Source organism: Aplosporella prunicola (assembly GCF_010093885.1).
Source record: "Aplosporella prunicola CBS 121167 unplaced genomic scaffold K452scaffold_8, whole genome shotgun sequence".
Lineage (NCBI taxonomy): Eukaryota > Fungi > Ascomycota > Dothideomycetes > Botryosphaeriales > Aplosporellaceae > Aplosporella > Aplosporella prunicola.
Genome location: NW_022983536.1, coordinates 540955 through 562936, shown reverse-complemented (window position 1 = coordinate 562936; position 21982 = coordinate 540955). Strand labels below are relative to the sequence as shown.

General features: G+C 53.8%; 9 protein-coding genes across 9 annotated transcripts; 6 read left to right on the top strand and 3 right to left on the bottom strand.

Moving 5' to 3' along the window:
* Positions 1–314: 314 nt before the first annotated feature.
* Positions 315–2586, bottom strand: K452DRAFT_268099 (glycoside hydrolase family 72 protein). The gene is made up of 4 exons (XM_033538872.1): positions 2170–2586; positions 2000–2105; positions 1660–1947; positions 315–1597 (listed from the first exon to the last, which is right to left on the bottom strand). The coding sequence occupies exons 1-4, from the start codon at positions 2295–2297 to the stop codon at positions 635–637; spliced, it is 1485 nt and encodes a 494-aa protein (XP_033399457.1). The 5' UTR covers positions 2298–2586; the 3' UTR covers positions 315–634.
* Positions 2587–3269: 683 nt separating this feature from the next.
* Positions 3270–4678, bottom strand: K452DRAFT_247121 (uncharacterized protein). Its single transcript, XM_033538046.1, has 4 exons — positions 4401–4678; positions 3891–4344; positions 3642–3832; positions 3270–3592 (listed from the first exon to the last, which is right to left on the bottom strand). The coding sequence occupies exons 1-4, from the start codon at positions 4468–4470 to the stop codon at positions 3360–3362; spliced, it is 948 nt and encodes a 315-aa protein (XP_033399456.1). The 5' UTR covers positions 4471–4678; the 3' UTR covers positions 3270–3359.
* Positions 4679–4863: 185 nt separating this feature from the next.
* On the top strand, positions 4864–5867 carry K452DRAFT_357368 (uncharacterized protein). Its single transcript, XM_033546113.1, has 2 exons — positions 4864–5383; positions 5435–5867. Exons 1-2 carry the CDS (start codon positions 4961–4963, stop codon positions 5600–5602), a joined length of 591 nt encoding a protein of 196 aa, XP_033399455.1. The 5' UTR covers positions 4864–4960; the 3' UTR covers positions 5603–5867.
* Positions 5868–6587: 720 nt separating this feature from the next.
* On the top strand, positions 6588–8492 carry K452DRAFT_307119 (glycosyltransferase family 62 protein; the record flags this gene model as incomplete). The annotated part of the gene is made up of 5 exons (XM_033543043.1): positions 6588–6667; positions 6735–7417; positions 7466–7785; positions 7837–8378; positions 8441–8492. The coding sequence occupies 5 exons, from the start codon at positions 6588–6590 to the stop codon at positions 8490–8492; spliced, it is 1677 nt and encodes a 558-aa protein (XP_033399454.1).
* Positions 8493–9090: 598 nt separating this feature from the next.
* K452DRAFT_247114 (uncharacterized protein) lies at positions 9091–14647 on the top strand. Its single transcript, XM_033538045.1, has 6 exons — positions 9091–9685; positions 9737–12288; positions 12341–12630; positions 12681–13522; positions 13576–13958; positions 14031–14647. The coding sequence occupies exons 1-6, from the start codon at positions 9295–9297 to the stop codon at positions 14313–14315; spliced, it is 4743 nt and encodes a 1580-aa protein (XP_033399453.1). The 5' UTR covers positions 9091–9294; the 3' UTR covers positions 14316–14647.
* Positions 14648–15097: 450 nt separating this feature from the next.
* On the top strand, positions 15098–15898 carry K452DRAFT_357365 (uncharacterized protein; the record flags this gene model as incomplete). Its single annotated transcript, XM_033546112.1, has 1 exon — positions 15098–15898. One exon carries the CDS (start codon positions 15098–15100, stop codon positions 15896–15898), a length of 801 nt encoding a protein of 266 aa, XP_033399452.1.
* Positions 15899–16097: 199 nt separating this feature from the next.
* On the bottom strand, positions 16098–18603 carry K452DRAFT_247111 (uncharacterized protein). The gene is made up of 5 exons (XM_033538044.1): positions 18238–18603; positions 18142–18182; positions 18037–18074; positions 17763–17984; positions 16098–17700 (listed from the first exon to the last, which is right to left on the bottom strand). Exons 1-5 carry the CDS (start codon positions 18502–18504, stop codon positions 16217–16219), a joined length of 2052 nt encoding a protein of 683 aa, XP_033399451.1. The 5' UTR covers positions 18505–18603; the 3' UTR covers positions 16098–16216.
* Positions 18604–18879: 276 nt separating this feature from the next.
* On the top strand, positions 18880–19324 carry K452DRAFT_325671 (uncharacterized protein; the record flags this gene model as incomplete). The annotated part of the gene is made up of 3 exons (XM_033544800.1): positions 18880–18920; positions 18974–19121; positions 19181–19324. The coding sequence occupies 3 exons, from the start codon at positions 18880–18882 to the stop codon at positions 19322–19324; spliced, it is 333 nt and encodes a 110-aa protein (XP_033399450.1).
* A 1111-nt stretch (positions 19325–20435) lies between these two features.
* Positions 20436–21305, top strand: K452DRAFT_224874 (uncharacterized protein; the record flags this gene model as incomplete). The annotated part of the gene is made up of 3 exons (XM_033536717.1): positions 20436–20490; positions 20549–20866; positions 20923–21305. The coding sequence occupies 3 exons, from the start codon at positions 20436–20438 to the stop codon at positions 21303–21305; spliced, it is 756 nt and encodes a 251-aa protein (XP_033399449.1).
* Between the last annotated feature and the right edge of the window lie 677 nt (positions 21306–21982).

The window sequence follows — 21982 nt, the reverse complement described above, 5'->3', positions numbered from 1 at the left end:
GGCCAGGATGCGTGAGAACGGAGGCATTGGGCGGGTGAGCGGGGCAATAGAGACCCCACTTTCCTTTGCAGCTTATAAAGCGTGGGCACCGGACCTGAGTGGACCTGAGTTTTGAGCATCCATCCTTGTGTCGTGGTGGTGCGGAATCGCGCCGCGCCGTCCCGTACATGGCGTCATTGCGGGGAAGGCTTTCACCACCTCCCGTCAGACACGGCGCACGCCCGCTCCCGACCGATACCCGAAGCCCGGTCGGATGGCGCCTAGTGCCCGAACATCTTCATCAAACTTCACGGCAAGCAAACGAAACCCAACATGTTGTGTGTACCACGGATAAGCATGTCTATTCCATTAGGAGCACCCCATCTACAAAAATGCTAAGGAGCCTAACCCGCTGCCTGCAGTGGACAAGCAGTGCGAAAGAAGAAAAGTCGCTTAAGACCGAGAAAATAAAAGTGCTGAAGCCTCTAGTAACATCCAAAAGAGAGGCTGTCGTTGTCGCCAAAGGCAGCCAACATAACCAGCAAGTATCGAAAATTCATAGTGGCAGCTAACCAGACCACAAGGGGTGCATCATGGGTTGAATGGACAGGCCGAGATAGTGTGAACAACTGTAGTAACGACTGTTCAACTTAACTTAGCAAAGATAGATGGCAAGGATGGCGGCGAAGATGAGCGCGCCAGTGCTTTGGACGCCAATCTTACCGGCCGCGCCCTGCTTGGTGGTGCTGGAAGCAGAGCCATCAGAAGTCGTGGTCTTGCCCGTGTTGCCAGTCTTGGTGGTCGAGTCGCCGCTGTTGAGGCTGTTGCCGCCAGGGCTGTTGGTCGTGCCGTCCTCAAGAACGCTGAGCTTCAGGCCCTTGATCTCGGAGCCGCCGGAGCTGTAGACGGCGTAGGGCATCTCCGTGTCGGAAACCTTGACGATCTTGCCCTTGTTGGCGTTCTGGACACCCTCCTTGAGGAGCTTGGCAGCCTTCGAGGGGGTCGAGGGGAGGTCCCAGCTGCCCTTGAACTCATCGATACCAGAGTTGAAGTTCTTGTCGGAAATGAGCTTGGTGGCACACTCCGGGGGAGTGATCGAGGTGCCGGTGGCGTTGGCGGACTGGATCAGGGAGAGGTCAAGCTTGTTGAACTGCTTCTGCAGGTTCTCGAAGTCGGTGCGGAGAGAGATGGTGTTGTTGTCGTTGATGGTGACGAGACCGTACTCGGATTCCTCCCAGCTGTACTCGTAGACAAGACCACCGCTCAGCGAGGTCATCTTGTCGCCGTACAGAGCCTGGACTTCGTTGAAGACACGGGGCTTGACCTCGTTGCAACCGTACTCCGAGAAGAAGACGGGGATGCTGCTCTCCTTGAACATGTCGACCAGGTCGCTGTAGCCAGAGCTCTGGAAAGTAGCGTCACCACCGCACCAAGAGTACGAGTTGAGGCCAAAGAAGTCGGCGCGGGACATGTCCTCGTCCTTCTTGCCATCAACGGCGCACTGGAGGTACTGCCAAGTGTCTTCCAGGACATCCTGGACCTGAGCAGCGGAGTAGCCGACGGGGATCTGGCGGTCGGCGTGGTTCTTGATGTAGGTCTTCAGGTCACGCTGAACAGCCTATACATATTGTTAGGTAAATCTTCCAATATGGAAGCCGTAGCGCAGTATATCCAACTTACCCTCATGTACGGCGGGTTGATCTTGGACGACTTGACGTCGTTGATCAGCTCGTTACCGGCGAAGAAACCAAGGGTGTTGGGGTAGTCTTTGAACGCCTCGACCATCTTGAAGATACGAGTCAGGTAGTCATCGTTGTACGAGGTCCACGGCTCAGCACGGTTGATGCTGCCACCAGAGAAAGGAGAGTTGACATCAAGCAGCATGTAGATACCAGCGGCGTTGAAGATACTCGCGCACTTGTCGTGGTCACCGTTGGGGTCGATGTTGTAAATACGGATGGTGTTGATCTAAAGTGCTGGTTAGCACACGGGTCGCGGTCTGCGAGAGCAATAAACATACGCCGAGGTTCTGCATGATGGAGGCATCGCGCAGACAGGCCTTGTCGTCGGTCAGAGGGTCCTTGCCAGTGGACTCGTCGTAGCCGGACTGTCCACCGGGCTGGTAGCTAAGCGGGCGTTAGTCCGCAATTGAGAAAAATCAGGGTCTGTGGCGCTCAAGGGACGACCTACTCAACACCAATGATGTAATGACGCTTGCCGGTCTTGCTGTCGACAAAGTCCTGGTTCTTGATCTCGACTGTGTTGACGGCCAGAGCAGCGCCCGTGAGGAGCGAGCCCAACAGGTAACGGGTATGCATGTTTGTAGAGGGTTTGTTATGATTTTATAAACGGGCTCCTGATGGTGGAAAATGCAAGTGGTGGTGAGGGCGCTTGAGACCAAATGCTCAAGGGCGCGGCAGGGTTAAAAGCGAGCGACGAAAGCGAGAGATTGGGACTTGAAGGAGAGACGAGATGGAGAAGGCAAGAAGCGGCCACAGCCTGCGGTTTATGATGCGATACGAAGAAGAAGCAGCGGGCGAGCACTGGTGAGGGCACTAATATGGCTAGTTTCACGACCCAGCTTCGCTCGGCAAATTGCGAGGAGCGTCTCTGGCCAATGTGAAACGCTCCCCAAGAAACCCAAACGGCTCCTTGATCTCGGCGCGCGCACTGGCGGGCTATATCAATGCCCGAATATGCGCCCTCGGTCAGCGCCGCAGCCACAATCCTGCACACCATTCGATAGCCTTTGGCGTGCACCTCCCGTACCGCCGGTTCCACGAACTGCTGCCGCTGCGGCTTGCGCGCAGGCGGCTCCCCACACGTGATGGTGCCGTGTGCAACCGGCATCCGGCCCTTCGGTGGGCCCCGGCGGCACTGTTCGCCTTTATGCTCTGCGTCCCTTATAAGGTTCACATGTCCGTGACGATCCTGGCCACTCTTTCTAATTGCGCGCCGCTCTTGCACTTGTTTGTCGCATCCCCTTCATTGGTCCTCGGCGCTCCTCGCCCCTTGCTGCCCGCCCGGTCCATACGAGCCAATGTCCGGCATGTGCGCTTGGACGCGACATGACTCAGTTGAGGCTCGGCAGTGGCTTAAACACGATGGGGTCCGAGTTGGGCAACCAACACCCTCTCTCACCCCCACCAACCCGCCCCTCCCCCGTATCGCCCCCCCCCCATCCCGTACTGCATACGCCCGAGAAGCCTGGCTTCCAAATCACATGAGCATCCAACACAGCCTTCCTTCAGGGCGCCAACTCCTCCAACCACAAAGCTGCGAGCAAGGATCGCGTATAAAGAGGCTCAAATTTAAGTCAAACCTTGGCTCTCTTGGCAATCCCACGCCTTGCCAAATCATTGAAGATTACCTACGAGCCTTTAGGCACCCTTTCTCAAAGGCTGAAATATCTCGGTCCACAATTCGCTTGCTTCACCTACAGTGTATGTCAGTGAAACTTCCGCCATTCCTGCAGCCTCGTCCGCTCCTCCTATAGTCTCCAGCTGGCCAATGATGTTTTCAAGGCCAAGAGCCTTGCCAGTGGCTTGGGTCGCGCCTGCTTCGAGAGCCACGTGCACAATGTGTATGTGGAAGTGGTAATAGGTGGGTTGATCTAAGATGATCAGCAACAGTAACGGAGACTTGGCGTCCTTGCGACCTACAGTGAATGTAGAGTTTTAATTGGTCTTTTTCCAACTCTGGGTACAGTTTCACAGTTGCTTCCAGCAGCTTCTCGCGCATGTGTTGAAGCCATGTGATGTGTTTCTTCTGCAAGTCCCTTACAGACCAGATGTCTCTGCGCTCAACGAGCCCTAGAAGGTGCAGGCTCGTCATAGTCTTCCGGTCCCAGTTGCTTTGGGAAACATGCGTCAGTAACATCTATAAACACTACTGTGTCGCATCCAACTTACAGATCTGGTAGTACAAGGAATCCTTCCTCTCCATGTTCCCTGTAAAACACATCTTCTTGCTCCGTACGCCCTTCGATGATATTAAAAATCCAGTCTAATCTGCCCTCACCTCGCTGCTTCTCAATGTAGGGCCGGACGTTGTTCTTGTAAATTTCCGGCGTTTCGGTTACAAGGCGAATGCCCTGTTGAGAGTACTTCTTGATATGCTTCTCAGTGCACGGCCAAATCAAGTTGATCTTCAGGTCTGGGGGTTGAGAACTGTCAGGTTCTGAGGAAGTTGATGCGAGGAACCAGCTGTAGATATCATTTGCGCCAAGGTTCTTGACATTCTTCAGAGAAGTACTGAAGCTCTCCAGCTGTACCTTCTCAATGGAAAATGCAGCTCGCTCGGCAAGCAAGATCGAGTGCTTATCTTGGATGGTTCCCAGTAGAATTATCCGACGACCGGCTTGATCTGCTCAAACTGATCAGTTTGTGTCCATTGCATTAATGAGGCTCGTCGAGAGGTACCTTGGTTGAGAAGCTTCTCCAGTTTGAACTGGGGGATTAAGGCCTCCACTTCAGGGTTTGTACTCGCCATTCTTTGATCAGTCCTATATGAATAAGGCTGAAATCAGGGTCAGGGTCGAGGGTGATTGCGACTTCGCGAAGCGCGTAACGTCCGTCACCGTTAAGCGAGATTCACCGCCTAACGAGATAATGACGCTTGCCCGGAGTAGAAGAAGAAATGTTAAGGTGTTTGTAGTATGTGTGTGCTCAAGACCTTATTATTCTTATCCAGAATTTAGGCCTGTAGCTAGACAAAGAGTGGTCCGTAGGGACTGCTTGTATCTTTCCCTGTCTCGCTGGACGGTGAATCTCAATTCACGTTGACGGTGACGGTCGTTGGGTCGTGACGTGCCAAGCCCTTTTAGTGGCTCCGTCGTCATAGGCAACCCCATCTGCAAGTCACCTTCCGCATGCAACCTTGACTAGAATCCCGGCCTCCGATCAGTTAGGGCATCACATCTACATCAACGATCCTCACTTCAATACACCACGAAAACACATATATTTCCGTTGTTGTCGCAATGCCACCCAAGCGTCCCGCGCCCGGCTCGCAGGCTGGTAAATCACAACAGTCTACGCTTGCCTTCCATGGAGCCGCCAACAAAGTGACGAAGCCGAGATCGACGCCCGCCGGCAAAGGGAACAAGTCGAAGCAAGACCCTATCCTTTCGGAGCCTGTCACTCAGACAAACCTCAAGGTTGAAGCGGATCCTGAGCTCTCTGAACCAACAACGTCCGAGCTCGCAATCACTCAACAAGCCCAGAAGGAAGCTGCGAAGGAGCCGACCAAAGAAGAACAAGAGGCTAGTCGTGTGACCATCGCTCAGATCAAGAAGTACTGGAAGGCGAAGGAGGCCTTGAGAAAAGCTCCTAGGGTGCACCAGGAGGATCTCACCTTGCAGGAGAAGGTGTTACGGGAATTTGACACCAGCGGACAGTACGGAGTAAGTCATAAGATGTCACCTTGGGTTAACATAAGCTCACGCTTGAACTAGCCTTGTATCGGCATTGCACGCGAGAAGCGCTGGTACCGTGCGCACAAGTTTAAAAAGCACCCTCCGATTGAGGTTCTGGCTGTCATCCTCAGAGAGAAGAAGAACAAGCCTGGGGTGCAGCGCGCCTACATGGACGAGCTGATGAGCTCGAGATTCATTGAGACTTAATGTCCCTCAGATCTCTACTTACGGCGACTATGACATTATGCGCCTATGACGTCTGTAAAATCATGCGGTGGGCAACTGAGCTATTATGATGAACATAGGTACTGGCGTTTGGGGAAAGGTGCGGTTAAATTTAGGACGAATTCGGCATGACAGCCTCCAAGACGTAGTGGATATGACTTTAGCTTATTGGCAAGGCAAAATGCAAACAGTGCCATGCGCGGTCAAATCCGTGTAGCTAGAGATAATCTGACATCTGACATCTGACACGAAAGGCGCTTGTGGTCACGTCCGTCACCATGAAGCGAGATTCACCGTGAAGCGAGATGGTGATACGTGTACGGAGTAGAAGAAGAGACCCAGTTAAGGTGTGTAGAGTCTGTGCATGCCCTACGAGCTTTTCACCCATACCCAGGACTCGGGTTGAGAGCTAGCCAAGGAACACTCTGTAGGGACTGCTTGTATCGTCCCTTGTATTGCTATACGGTGGATCTCAGTTCGCGGTGATGAACGTTATGTATATATAGATGCATGGTTACGTGAGTCGCTCGTATTGCGCTACAGTGGCTGAACGTCACACATCAAGGGGCATTGGGTGGCCAATGTAAAACCACGACGTTGGCTCTGCGCGATCCATCTGAGCTCTGTCACTGCTTGCGACATCGACGGTGCACTTGTTGCTAGATTACAGTCGCCGCGGGAAAGGCTAAAGCTAGAGTCTAATCCCTGCAAAGGCTAACGAGCCACCTAGACCTTGGGCCGTCAATCCTCACCTACATCGCGACTCCCTTGAGTCTTGACAAGTCCACGTCGCACTTTCTTTTCGCCGGTCAAATCATCCGACATCGCGATCCATCGGGGCCAATTGCGGGTCTGTATTTGGCGACTTTGGAGGTGGCTGGCTCTTCAATTCATACCTCCTGAGCCGCCCGGCGGGTAGTGCTTCTGAACCTCCGTCGGCTGGATGTTGCCCACACATGGCAAGACGATGCACCGGCACGGGTTCGCCAACGGATATGCCGGCTACAGCACAGGCGGACCCGACGTGTTCCACATCGAGCCTCACAAGTACGTGCTTTGCCCCAGGGCCTCATGGCCCGAGAGTTTCACCAGTGCCAGCGCTGACGCCATGCAGGTTCCAGCCTCGATCGCACACCAGCTTGCGCAGACGTAGACAGCTTTTCCTGAAAATAGGCTTAATATCAGCGGTCGTCCTGCTTGCCCTCTCCGTCTTCTCATCTTCATTCCGATCCAACGTCCTTCCCGCGCTGACGCTCGGCCTCTTTTCGTCTACGGCGGAATTCCAACTCGAGACTGTCCGCTACTACGATCTGAACAATGTACAAGGAACGTCTCGGGGATGGGAGAGAGAGGAGAGGATTCTACTTTGCGCCCCGCTGCGTGACGCCGCGCCCCATCTACCAATGTTCTTCTCGCATCTCCGGAATCTGACCTACCCCCACAACTTCATTGATCTGGCGTTCTTAGTGGGCGACTCCAAAGATGATACGCTCGAGGTGCTTTCTGAACTCTTGGAGGGGCTCCAGGCGCATGAGGACCCTAGCCAACAATTCGGAGAGATTTCAATCATGGAGAAGGACTTTGGACAAAAGGTCAACCAAGACGTCGAGAGTAGACACGGTTTCGCGGCGCAAGCAGGACGGAGGAAATCTATGGCACAGGCGCGCAATTGGCTGTTGAGTGCGGCCTTGCGGCCTACTCATAGCTGGGTGTATTGGAGAGACGTGGATGTGGAAACCGCACCTTTCACAATCCTCGAAGACCTCATGCGCCATAACAAAGACATTATTGTGCCAAGTAAGCCAATTTGCGCGGTTGTTTCTTATGAGATCTGACACATTGCAGATGTTTGGCGACCGCTGCCCGAATGGCTTGGAGGAGAGCAGCCGTATGATCTCAACTCTTGGCAAGAGTCGGAAACGGCACTTGCTCTGGCGGATACGCTTGACGAGGATGCGGTCATTGTGGAAGGTTACGCTGAGTATGCCACTTGGCGCCCGCATCTTGCCTACTTGCGTGATCCATATGGCGACCCCGACATGGAAATGGAGATCGATGGTGTTGGAGGTGTTAGCATCTTGGCCAAAGCGAAGGTCTTCCGTTCAGGTGTTCACTTCCCTGCATTCAGTTTCGAGAAGCACGCGGAAACTGAGGGCTTTGGAAAGGTATGTCCTCTTAAAATCCCAATAAGCACATATATCCTAACACAAATTTAGATGGCAAAGCGCATGAAGTTTTCCGTAGTCGGTTTACCGCACTACACCATTTGGCATCTGTACGAGCCTAGCGTTGATGACATCCGTCACATGGAAGAAATGGAAAACGAAAGACTCCTCAAAGAAGCCGAAGAAAGGCGAAAGGAGGAACGTCTCCAGAAACTCAAGGAAGACTTTGAAGACCCCAATGAGCAGTGGGCTAAAGATAAATCTGACATCCGGAACATGGTTAAGAAGGAATCCAACGAGGACGAGAAGACCGTACCTAAGGCAGAAAGCGATGGCAAGAGCGAAGGCGCCGCGGTAGAAAATATCCAAGGGAAGGACGATTCTGAGAAAGCCAAGGATGCGAAAGCAGCCCAGGTGAAGAACCATGGGTCAAATATCGAGGACACAAAGAAGGCCCACGCCAAACATATTGCTGATGAGGAAGCAAAGAAGGCTGAAAAGGAGCCTGGCAAGAAAGCAAATTTCCAGGATGAGCCGTCGGAGAAGACTCAGGCCAAACAGGCCGACTCTGGAGCTGAAGAGAAATCTTCTCCGTAAGTAATAGGCGCAAGTCGCTTGCCAATACATTTGCGCATCTTACTAATTGCGTCTGTAGGACGAAAGAGAATGACGACGGCGCAGCTAAGATCGTTGACCCGTTAGACTAGATGCTCATCGGCCGATTTTCTCTAGTTGCCTGAATGGGCTAAACTTTCAATTTTACTTTTCACGATTTTAAGCATGCGCTTTGGCCCCAACCATGATCAAAGCTGATATGGGGATATCGGGGTATGTCGGAGTTTTTATGGGGTGATTCGAAAAGTCGACAAGGGAGCGAGTATTGGCGTAATTGATGATTCACCGTACGCGTCTGACAGCGTTCACTGGAGTTCCTGGGGGAGAGGGTACTGGCTGTAAATAGTATGGGTTTCGGATTTCTTGCTACGGAGTGTAAGCGCACGGTATGGAGACGTCGTGCAAGAGTAGGCAACCTGCAACAGCCGTCGGTATAACTAGGCACAAGCACGTCCAACTGGACCTGCAAACCTATTCACATGGGTACGAAGCCTAGTCATGTCCGCTTTTGGTCTGCAGTCACGACATGCTCGGAAAACAGTCGATTCCAAACCCTTATGGACCGGACAGAGCCTAAATAGAAAATGCAACCGACCGCTACATAAGCAAACCGGTAAAGATTAATTCCACCATCCATCTCCACTTGCCGCGTTGGCTGGGCGGTGTGTCGATGGCCGCCAAGCAAGGTGTCCAAAACGAACTGTATGGGTCGCCGCAGTTAAGCTCGAATCCGAGCCGAGCTCCGCCTGTCACAACCACGCGCCGCCGGCACGCCAACACTCCACCATTCGGCCATGGAAAGCTGGGCATACAAGATCCAAGCGCCTTGAGAAGAGCCAGGAACCGCGTGGACGAGAAACCAACAACTACAAGCGCTCAACCCTACCGCTCACTATGGCCGACGAAAGCAGGACCGCGGAGGCCACTGTACAGGAGCTCCTAAGCATACCGCAAACCCTAGCGCGCACTCGACCGATATCCGCTTCTATCGACCCCGTTGCGCTTGTCGTCACAGAATGCATCACCGTCACATCGGCCATGCGCAAGCATGCGCGCTGGGCGCAATCCTCAGTCTCCGCGATCCTCGGCGGCGGCTCCGCAAAGCCACTCCCCATCCAAAGATTGGAGAAGGGTCAGCAGGGTCCGGCTAGCATAACTCTGGGCGCCGGGGACGATGCTTTGACGGGAAGATGGGGGCTGAGGGGGAAGAAGGGGAAGAGCATGCAGGATAATCCCCTTATGGCAGCCTTCGCGCGCCTTCGGAGTGACCTTAAGGGTTGCAAAGGTATGATCTAAACCTAATTGTGGGATTAAGATCCAGCTGACATATGGGAAGACATTCATACTATCGACACGCCCGCCCTACTCCATCCTTTCCTCCAAGTCATCCGATCTTCCTCGACGTCCGCTCCGATCACTTCCCTTGCGCTTATTGCGATTACAAAGTTCTTGTCCTATAACATCATTGCGCGCGACTCGCCCCGGCTGCCGCTGGCCATGCAGTTGCTTTCATCCGCCATCACTCATTGTCGCTTCGAGGCCAGCGACACGGCAGCCGACGAGATTGTGCTGCTCCGGATATTGAAACTCATGGAGGGCATGATCTCAGGGCCTGTTGGTGACGAGCTTAGCGACGAGAGCGTGTGCGAGATGATGGAGACTGGTTTGAGCATGTGCTGCCAGGTCAGATTGTCCGAGGTGTTGCGGCGTTCTGCGGAGATTTCTATGGTCACAATGTGTCAAGTCATCTTTGAGAGGTTAAAACATCTGGAGATTGAGGCTGGAGATTCGCCGGGAGCTTTGGAAGAAAACACGAAGGATGATATGAATGCTGTCAAGATGGCTCCGTCTGCGAATAGCGAGGCTCTGGCTGTGCCCGTCAGTCATCCTGAGGCAGAACGGTCTTCTTCAAGCCTGGAGAAGGTGCACGAAGGAAGTGAAGGGAGTCCTCTTGGTGGCACGGCAAATGGCAGCCAAATTGACTTGGCCAAGACACCCGAGGCCGAGGAACCACAGGTCATAAAACCGTATTCTCTTCCTTCTATTAGGGAACTTTTCCGAGTTCTAGTCGACCTTCTTGACCCCGACGACCGCCAGCACAATGACACAATGAGAATTATGGCTCTCAGGATAGTGGATGTTGCACTTGAGGTGGCTGGACCATCAATTGCCGGCCATCCTTCTCTTGCTTCACTGGCCAAGGATACTTTGTGTCGCCATCTTTTCCAGCTGGTGCGCTCTGAGAACATAGCGGTATTGAACGAGTCGCTAAGGGTGGCATACACTTTGCTGGCTACCTGCAGAAGCGTGCTCAAACTTCAACAGGAGCTGTTCCTATCCTACATGGTGGCTTGCCTTTTCCCGCGCGTTGACATACCGCAGGAAGCGGGTATTGACCCGGCACTCTACGAGGGTGTTCCGCAGGCTCCCAGTCTTGTGAAGCCCCCACCTTCGCCGTCTGGCGTAGCTAGCGGCAGGGCAACCCCTGTACCGGTTAGAGATCGACAGAGGCTCGGGCTTGAGGGCGGCTCCAGGAAACCTGATGCGAGAGAAGCCATGGTGGAAAGTGTTGGCGCTCTGGTCAGGATACCCTCCTTCCTGGTTGAACTTTTCGTCAACTACGATTGTGAGAACGACCGAAGCGATTTGTGTATGGACATGATTGGCCTACTATCTCGCAATGCCTTCCCGGATTCAGCAACCTGGAGCACGACCAATGTACCACCTCTGTGCCTTGATGCTCTGTTGGGTTATATCCAGACGATAGCAGATCGCTTGGATGAGGAGCCTGTTACTGAAGGTTATCCCAACGTGGATCAGCTGAGAACGCAACGAGCCCAGAAGAAGGTGATCATTCGTGGCGCGAAAAAATTCAACGAGAGTCCTAAGGGAGGCATGGCCTTCCTAGCCTCTCAAGGTATCATTGAAGATCCGCAAAATCCTCAACATATCGCGCAATTCATCAAAGGCACGACAAGGCTTGACAAGAAGGTACTTGGTGAGTACCTCTCAAAGGGAGCCAACCAAGAGATCCTTGCGGCGTTCATGGAGTCTTTTGATTTCTCAGGTCAAAGAGTCGACGAAGCATTGCGACAGCTGCTGAACACTTTCCGCTTGCCTGGAGAGTCGCAGCTGATTGAGCGCATCGTTACGCAATTTGCGGAGAAATACTGCGCCAACGACACTCCAGAGGGGGTCGTGGACAAGGATGCCGTTTACGTTCTGACATATGCGATCATTATGTTAAACACCGACCAGCACAATCCGAACATCAAAGCGGATAAGCGCATGTCTCTGGAAGATTTCTCTAGAAACCTACGTGGTGTTAACGGCGGACAGGATTTCGCGCGTGAATATCTGCAGGCCATTTACGACTCCATCAAGACGCGAGAAATCATCCTGCCAGAAGAGCACGACAACAAGCACGCTTACGACCATGCGTGGAAAGAGCTGCAGATGAAGGTCCAGTCTGCTTCGGACCTAATCATTTGCGACACCAACATCTTCGATGCCGAGATGTTTGCAGCCACTTGGCAGCCAATTGTTGCGACACTTTCTTTCGTCTTCATGTCGGCTTCCGACGACGCAGTCTTCTCGCGCGTTGTCACAGGCTTCTATCAGTGCGCGCAGATTGCTGCGAAGCATGGGTTGACTGAATGCATGGACCGCATAATTTACAGTTTGAGTTCAATCAGCACGCTGGCGCCTGAGGTGCCACCGAGCACGGCCTTGAATACTGAGGTCCAGGCTGATAAACAGTCCGAGAAGATCATGGTCAGTGAAATGGCCGTCAGGTTTGGTCGTGACGACAAGGCCCAACTGGCTACCGTTTTGCTCTTCCGGATTGTCAATGGAAACGAATCGTTCATACGCGAGGGATGGAGCAATGTAAGCCACCTTTAGACCCGGATTTCACATATGCCGCTAACAGTTGACTTAGCTTGTCCGTGTAATACTCAACCTCTTTGTCAACTCCTTAATACCATCTTCCTTCTCGTCTATACCCAACACGCTAGAACTGCCTCCCATTCCATTGCAAAACCCGGCTCAGGTCATCGACCGAGAGCAGAGACAGAATGAAATAAGTCTGTTCTCGTCTTTTGCTTCATCCATCTTCAGCTTCGCCAACGACGAGCCCCCTGAGCCGTCAGATGCGGAGATCGAGTACACTCTTTGCACTGTGGACTGCGTCAGCACTTGCGATTTCCCAGGCATCTTTGAAAACATCAGGTTAGTGTCAGCATACTATCTCAATAGATATCTCTAACAGCGAATTACAGCCATATGCCCGCGGAGGCTCTTCGTTCCTTTGTGGGAAAGCTCCTTTCGCAACTCCCCGAGGACGAAGCACCGCGCGTCATCGTCGTGAAATCGGACCTGCCAGCGCCAAGCCCGTTGAGACCGAATGGCAGGCCACCAAACTCAAAGGGACCTCAGTACGACCCTTCATCCGTCTTTGTATTGGAGCTGGGTACACTTCTTGCGCTTAGAGATGCGGAGACGATTGAGGTTATTGGCAAAGATGTGGCAGATAAGTTGCATGAGGTCATCCGTGATGCCAGCAACACCCATCCTGTCATTCTTTCTCGTGCAGTCTACTACCTCTTGAATCTCTTGAAGGCTAGCAACGACCACGACTTCATCCGCGCTCCGGTCGTCCTCCACGATTTCTCCAACTTTGATCGTAATACGCTCAAACAAACCTCCATGTCTCTTCTGAAGGGCTTGACGGACTGCATCAACGGCCCCGTTAACCTCCGGAACGAGCTCGTCAACTCACCCGACTTTTGGACGCTCCTCCGTACGTTACAGGTCATCCCTGAGGCAGCTCCTCAGGTCTTCGGGATTGTGGAGAAATTGGCAACGTCTTCCCCACCAGGAATCTCTACGGATAATTATGAGGCGGCAGTCGCTTTACTCAATGACTTTGCCACGGCAGGGAGCGCAGGTGCCGCGGAAGAGCAACGGCTCGATGCTGCGACGCGCAGAGGAAAGCCGAGGCCAAAGAAGTCGCAGCCAAACGAGGTGGTTACTCGTGGTTCGCAGGCTATGGCTATCATTTACCAGTTGACGAGTCGTGTGCCGGGTTTCATCGAGCAGTCTCAACTCGAGACCAATGAAGGTAATGTTTCTCGGCTGCCGCAGCTAAAGGATATCAGTACTGACACTTGCTAGCTTGGAATGCCTATTGGTCACCTATCTTCCACTCGCTTACGACTCAATGCCTTAACCCTTGCCGCGAGGTCCGGCATCAAGCCTTCACGTCACTGCAGCGGACACTGCTCTCCAGCGACCTCGCCTCTTCCGACCACAAGGAGTGGACGAAAATTTTCGGGGACGTGTTGTTCCCACTCATCAACCAGCTCTTGAAGCCTGAAGTGTTCCAGAGAGATCCTAGCGGCATGGGTGAGACAAGGGTAGAGGCAGCGACCCTGCTTTGCAAAATCTTCTTGCACTACCTTGTCGCGCTTTCAGAGTGGGATGGCATGCTGGACCTCTGGCTCAAGATCCTGAGCATCATGGACAGACTGATGAACAGCGGACAGGGCGACAACCTGGTAAGTCCAACCCACAAGGCACTGGAAGGTGCCGTTATATCTGTCGCTCAGCACGCTAACACACGATTATAGGTGGAAGCCGTTCCAGAAAGCCTGAAGAACATCTTACTCGTCATGTCCAGCAGCGGATACCTAGCGCCGCCAGACGAGAAGCCAGAGCAGGAAGAGCTGTGGACAGAGACGTGGAAGAAGCTAGACCGGTTCCTGCCCAGCCTCTTCTCGGAGTTGTTCCCGGAGGAGGCGGCGAAGCCGAAAAAGCCGGTGGAGAAGCAGCCGGCGGCCGCGCCGCCTGCGGCTGAAGCTGCTGTGGAAGAGAAGGCGGAGCAGGGAGAGCAGAAGGAGAAGGAAGTAGAATAGATGCTGGAATGCTGCATTTGTACGGGGATTGTAGAGAGTGGTTAAGGGACAGAGGGGGCGCGCATGTTGGCGGTTCTTTAGCTATCGACCTCTCTGCTGTAGCAGGCTGTGTGCGCCGTGTCAGGCCTGTTTGTATCTGCGTAATTTGGCGCCTGCCTGGTTGCGCATAATCGTTTTCCGCGGTGCTGTTGTCGCTGTCAATCTTGGGCCTGTCGACATGCAATGTCTGTGGACTGTCCATCCTGGGGTTTAAGGGAAGACACGTTCTCTGCTGTTTGAAGCGATGAGTCCGCTGTCATTTAACTAGGCTTAATGTACGTCATCTTTCACTCTTAACACTTCACCCTTCACCTTCACCCTTCACCTTCACACTTCACCTTTCGCCTTTCACCTTTCAAACTTCAACGTCCAACTTTCAACCTTCAACCATCGCATCAAGCACCCCGTCCTATCATCTTCCATTCTTCACACTAAGGTCTTGAACCGCTTCGACACTCATCATGATGTCGAGCTCCTCTGACTCCTCTTCCTCATCGGACTCGGGTGAAAACGATGGCGATCAGCACACTACCGCACCATCTCCACCGACAGGACCCGGAAGTGTCAACAATGCCACCGTCACAGCGCCGAAGCGACGCCTGCCACAAGACCTTTAAGTTATCGTCGACGAACTCCACCGGTATACCCAGAACAAGTACTCACTATCCGACAAAGAAAACGCTCTTAAGAAGCGTCCCGGAGGCTGGAAGAAGGGGGAAATCCAGCACCTTCTACCTCACTTCATGGTAACCGGGCCAGGAAACACCAAAGTGACCGCTTTCAAATATCACTTTAGCAATCGAGGGCGCTTGACGAAGCGGTCGCCGCTTAGCGGTTATTCGGCTCATGAGGTCGGCATTGATCCACACATTTGGAGATACGTCCAGGGTGAGGAGCAGGCGGCTAGGAAGCAATCGGTATCTGGTCCGCCCGCCTCAGCTCGACAATGCGATTCAATCTCATCGGGTCTCTTCACTCTACCTGACCTCGACGACGACGACGACGACGACGACGACGACGATCCAGAAGAACCGCAGCATAAATACGACGATGAAGACGAATCCGACAGAGATTACGTATATTCCGAAGCCAGTGGAGTCGACGAGCCGCCCCCAAAGCGGAAGAAGACGGCAGCTCAAAGCGACAGAACCCAACTCCGAGCGATCAAGGAAGAGCTCGCCGCAGTTCGCAAGAGAAAGGACGAGTACAAGGAGCGGTGTAAGCAGCTCGAGGACGCTTGCGAACGCAAATGCCAGCTTGCCACCGACCAGGCCGACCGAATCGATACGCTGAAGGAAACGTGCTCGCGACTCAAGCTGGAACGTCGCCAGCTAAGGACCGAAAACACCCGCCTTAGGAACGATCACGAGGCGTTGCAACAGCAGACTGGAGATCAGGGTCAGCTTGCGGAAGACCTTCATCGCATGACACAGTCCTTTGACTTCGCTAAGGGACGCTACGCTGAGCTACACTATTTCGCTACTAATGCAGGTGTAAACGTTCCGGACTATATGTTGACGGCCTACCCCCCTTGGTCCAATTGACGATACCAATGTCGTTACACACTGCGAAAAGGTTTATACTTTCCATCGACTCCATTCAGCACATTGTATTTGAAGCGGTTTCGACACCATTGGTTTTTCACCAGGTCGCGTCGACTCTATGTAATATCACAGTACTCCCACCGATTGCAATGGCATTGGAGACAGCAGTGTTTTTCACACAGTTGTTCACAATAATTAGCTAGCATCACTTGGTCTTTCTCTTCCTAGTTACTAGTAATCGCTTTCACCGGCTCAGGTAGAAATATCGTGCGAAGAAGCATCTTGAGAACGATTTATAGTCACTGTTGTTGCAAAACCCTACAATCCCCTCCCCAACTCACTGACCAGCGGCCCCATCATCAGCGCCTCGACCGTCTCGCCCTTACCAACCACGCCCTTCTTCGCCGGCATGCACAGCAACGCATTCGCGCCCTTGAAGCTGCCAATCCGGCTGCTGCGCTGCCCGCCCGTACTACTGGCGCCCAACGTGCCATCCGGGCGCACCACGACCAGCGCGCGATGGTACTCGGCCCTCTTATCGTCGCACGGGACGTCCTTATCCAGGACGACGCGGACGCGCGGCAAGCCCGCGGGCTTCACCCCCGCGGCAGCATGCAGGCTCGGCAGCACAAACAGCTGAAATGTAACGACGGCGCTGGCAGGGTTGCCGGGCAGCGCGAAGACGAGCTTGTCCGCGCGCGCGCCGCTGTCGCTGTCCTTGATCGGGACCGTCGCGAACGTCGTCGGCTTCCCCGGCTTCATCGCCACGCGGCCGAAGCGTATCGTCCCGCCCAGCGCGCGCTCCACCGTCGGCTTCAGCAGGTCTAGCTCCCCCATCGACACGCCCCCGGACGTGATCACCACGTCCACCCGGCGCAGCGCCGCGCGTAGCGCTTCTTCTAGCGCACCCGGACCGTCGGGCGCAATGCCCAAGTCTATGGCCTCGAAGCCCGCTCCTCGCGCCGTGGTCAGCAGGGTTGGTCGGTTCGTATCGCGCACTTCGCCCAAGCGCAGTGCGCCGGGCCGCTCGTGCGAGGGCACAAGTTCGTCGCCGGTGCTGAGCACGCCGACAACGGGTTTCCTGTAGACGTGCGCACCGCGCACGCCCACGGAGGCGAGCAGGCCGAGCTCCCCGCCCACGCTCGTGATGCCCTCGCCCGCCTTCATGATTGTGGCGCCGGCTTGCACGTCGCTGCCGACTTCGCGGACGTTTTCGCCGGGCTGGATCGCCGATGTCAGGATCTCGACGTCTTTCTCTTCTTGTCCGTCGTCTGTCTTGCTCTTGAGGACCGTGTCTTCCACCATGATCACGGCTGAGGCGCGAGGCGGCAGCGGCGCGCCGGTGGTGATGCGTGCGATTTGCCCTTCTTCCAGTGGGGCGATGGTGCCAGCTTGCGCGTGCGAGACCGATGCCACGGGATACACGCCCTTCTCGAAAGTGCCGGACTCGGGGATCCGCACGGCATAGCCGTCGACGATGCTGGCGCGGAACGCGGGCACGGATTCAGGCGCTTTGACGTCCTCCGCAAGGACGCATCCGATGATGTCCTCATTGACGGGGACTTCGACGGCGGTTGGGGCGGGAGTGTGCTCTGCTATCAGCTTCAGAGCCTCGTCGACCGAGAGCATTGGATATGGTGATGATCTGTAGCGCCGGGTCGGCCCGGCGCTGGGATCGTTAGACTGCGGGTGCGATTCAGAATCTGTGTGTGCCCTTGGTCCAGCATGGCCTCCGTGGCCATGGCCATGTCCGTGCCCATGTCCGTGGTGGTGGTGATGGTGATGGTGTCCATTTTTGTTTCCTGAGAACTTGTTAGCATGGTACGTATTATGCTAGGGAAGATTTAGTTGCGTAACGTCTTACCTTCCGGGGTGGCTCCCCCTTCCACACCGGCTTCTTTTTCAAGCTTCTTGATGCCACCCGCGTGGATTTCCCGCGAGTTAGCTCCAGCAGCTTGGACGCAGGCATGAGGAAGTAACTTTAGCACAGCTTTGAGATTCTCTTTGGCACCCTTTGGGGAACCCGGAAGCGTAATGATGAGGGTCTGCCGACGTACTCCTGCGACAGGGCGTGCCATCATGGCAACTGATCATTGTTAGTCGCGGAATCGGCAATCGGCATAAAGGTAGGGACTTACAAGGCGTGACCGTGAACGAAGAAGCGAGCATCCCGTGCCTATCCGACGAATAAAGCAATGAGAACAAGTAGCAAACAGTTGGACTCAAAGAAAGAAAAAACCTACACCAAGCCAGGCGCATGTCTGTGTATCAACGGCGTAACGGCCTGTACACTCACGTCAAGACCACACTCGAAGCGCGCCACCAGCTACAAAACTTACCTCAGGCGTGTTGTCCTTGACAGCGAACCCAGTGCCACCGCTCGTGACGATTAAGTTGACTGCATCATCGTGATCCGTCCACCGCTGCACAAATTGCTGGATTTCCAGCACGCTGTCAGGCACGATCTCGGTCCTCTCAACGTCCCATTGATCGCCGCCATCTTCGCGGAACACATCTTGGAGCACGGACCCGCATTTGTCCGTTGACGGGTCTTGGGCGGCCGTCTCGGAGATGATGAGAATTGCGGCTTTGAGTTGCTGTGACATTGTTGTACGTTGGCGGGGTTTGGGCTAATTATCGGATGAGATGTGGTTGGACGTTATCGCGGCATGATGTAGGTAGTAAATGGTTTCTTCAAGTCGGAAGACATCCGAGAGATTTTTGCCAACTAGGCGGATACGAGCATTCCATGGTGCAACTGGGGTAGTTTTCAGTGCATTTACTCTGTCTGTACTTGGGTGCCTGCTGCAACTCCAGGCTCCCCCGGTGCCCGCTGACTAAGGCAGTCGCGTCCACGTCGATGCACGGACCGCGCCTGACGCTCGCCGACCTGCCGACCACGCGCCGACCACGCCGACCTTCCACCTTCCCGTCTCCCCTTCCTCTGCAACGCCGGGCCAGTCGACGAGCAGCCAATCGCCATGTCGGATCTCAACTACTACGAGATCTACCGCAAGACCAGGTACTTGTCGTGTCTTTCGCTGAGCCCTGGCATAGATTGTTAACGAGCCGCAGCATCGGTCTTACGTTGATGGACACGCTCGATGAGCTGATTAGCACCCGGCGCATGGAGCCTCAGCTGGCCATCAAGATCATGCAGAACTTCGACAAGGCCCTGGCCGACGTCATCTCGGACAAGGTGAAGGCTCGCATGAGCTTCAAGGTATGCGCTACATGACACATCCAGTGTAAAGCAACGCCTCTGACAAGCCTCGTCCCCAGGGACACCTTGACACCTACCGCTTTTGCGACGACGTCTGGACCTTTATCATCAAGGACATCACGTTCAAAATGGACAACTCGCAGACGTTGCAGGCCGACAAGATCAAGATTGTCAGCAACAACAGCAGTAGGCCTGGAAACTAGAGATTATTATTTTAGCATCCTCGCGCTACTCATTGCTGAACTCTGCAAACTTGCAGACGCTGCTTACAGGGAAACTCACGACTTCTTCAATGCCGGGGTATCTAGGGTCAAATCCGAGCCCAACCCCAACCCTATCGGAGGGATCGCGAGTAGCTTGCTCCAGTTGCCGCACATCACAGCTGAACCGCGCGTTAAGACTGAACCGCATAACGGTTAAGAGCCGTACATCGGGACTGTGTCATCATTCCGAGCTGAACTACACATCAAGCCTGAGCCTTGCATCAAATCCGAGCGAGACGATATGCTCTAATCAGACCGAAAATGGTGGACAACGAGCTGGTTCTGCAAGTAGGATTGTTTCATTTTGAGGGCTGGGATGGAAAAGCCCAGGAATTGCTGGGCGACAGGGTCCATTTTCACATGGGCCCATTCTTTCACTAGTACACACATTGCATATCCTCGGCGTTTATGGGGGTTTTGGGAGCATGGAATGCCAGGGTCATAAGGGGAACATGGATACCACAAACAGGAGTCAAGTGCAGTCATTGCCTGCGCCAAAGAAACGTTATGATGGCAGTGGAAAACGTTACGATGAAAGTGATGGCTATGCCCGTATTTTTGTCCTGTGCTGCAGACTTGAGGTGTGGTTGATTCGGTCATGTCCGTTTTCGTCGCGCAGTGTTATGGACACATTCAGACCTACAGTAGATAGATAATAACGAGGACTATACATATTTAGCTATATGCATAGTGTGATGGATATAATCAGACCTAAAATAGACATCAACTGTGGACCGGACAGTTATAATAAAACAAGACCAAGGACTATACAAGAAGAATATCAACTCTGCTGCGAATTATTTGTTCCGGCTACAGTTAGCTCTATGTATCGCATACAAATTGGTCGGGACTTATTCAGGTCCCGTCCATTGCCCTGTGCTGCGGACCCCGCTGCGGCCGCACGTCATTAAGCCCTAAAGGTGGGTAGCTGCCGTCGCGACGCGTGAAGCTCCGACAACTAGCCAACCTACCTGCACCAAACAACAACCCAGGGACCTACAACTCCGCCCCACGTTCCAAGATGGCCCCGACAGAGCAAGAGCGCGTCGACATGCACGCGCCGGATGCAGACGTGCCCAAGGGCAGGAAGAGGTTTGTTCCGCTGGGTAAGCAACTCGTCGCCATGGATACTGTACAGACAGTAGCACCTAACGTGTCTGCAAGAGAACAACCCCGAAGTTATGTCGTTGCTAGTGCACAAGCTCGGTTTGTCCGAAAAGCTTGCTTTCCATGACGTCTTCAGTATCGACGAGCCGGAACTCCTTGCGTTCGTCCCTCGACCCGCGCTCGCTCTCCTTCTCATCTTCCCAGTCAGCGAAACCTATGAGAAGTTCAGGGTGCAGGAGGATTCTCCGAAGCCTGAGTATCAGGGCTCCGGCCCAGATGAGCCCGTCGTATGGTACAAGCAGACGATCGGTAACGCTTGTGGTCTTATCGGCCTGCTTCATGGCGTGTCCAACGGCGCGGCCCGCTCTTACATCGGTTTGTTGACACCAAGCAGGAACGAAACATCGCGAAGTGAAACTGACCATCTCCAGAGCCTAACAGTAACCTCTCAAAGTTGATCTCTGACGCCATCCCCCTCAAGCCTGTTGAACGCGCTGAACTCCTCTATGAATCTCAGGCACTGGAGAGTGCTCACCAGTCAGCAGCTACCGGTGGAGATACTTCTGCACCCGAGGCTGATGTTTCTGTCGACCTGCACTTTGTTTGCTTCATCAAGTCGGAGGACAACCATCTCTGGGAAATGGACGGAAGGCGCAAGGGACCTCTCGATCGGGGTGTTCTCACAGCGGACGAGGACGTCCTCTCGGAAAAGGCCCTTGACCTTGGCGTCCGAAGCTTCCTGAAGCGGGAACAGGAGGCTGGTGGTGGCGACTTGCGCTTCAGCTTGATTGCGCTCAGCCCGAGTCTTGACTGAAGATGCGATCACACGGAGACTCGATCCTTGCCGCGCGCATGCAGCGGAAGGACGATGCATGCCAAGTGGCTGTTCCTAGGTTAAGAGCTTTGGATCGCTCGTTTAATCATTGCCCACGTGGGTTTATCGACATGGGTCAAAGACATGCTTTGGCAGCTGGAAGCCGGCGAAAGAGCGAAGCAACCTTGGTGACTCTTCTGCGGCGAAACCAGAACGCTATGTACGAAAGCAACGTAGGAACCTCCAGTTGTTATTTTAATAAGACATGGAATGGACAGCTTGGCTCCAAGCGCCATAGCACTGCGGTAAGTTGCCATGTGATGCTTGTTTTTACCACAAACAACACCAACCCGACTAGAGCGAGTGACTATTCACCCGAGATCCTTGGCGAAGCAATTGCTTGATTGATCCTAAGCTCCGTTTCATACACGCGGAGAGATGATGCGATGATCTTTTTTTGCATATGCGAGCGGCGAAGTGTTGCTTGTCTTTGTTCGTATGCCGTTTTCAAGCAATAAACCAACACGCTATGCTCCACTCCCATCGCCACTTATCCCTTTGCTCAGGAGGCTTCTCCAAAGCAAAAAAAAAAAAAAAAAAAAAAAAAAAACCAATCCCGCATTGTGGAGCTGCATCAGTCACTGTGTCTCGGTCCGCCGGTTATGTGCAATAAAAGC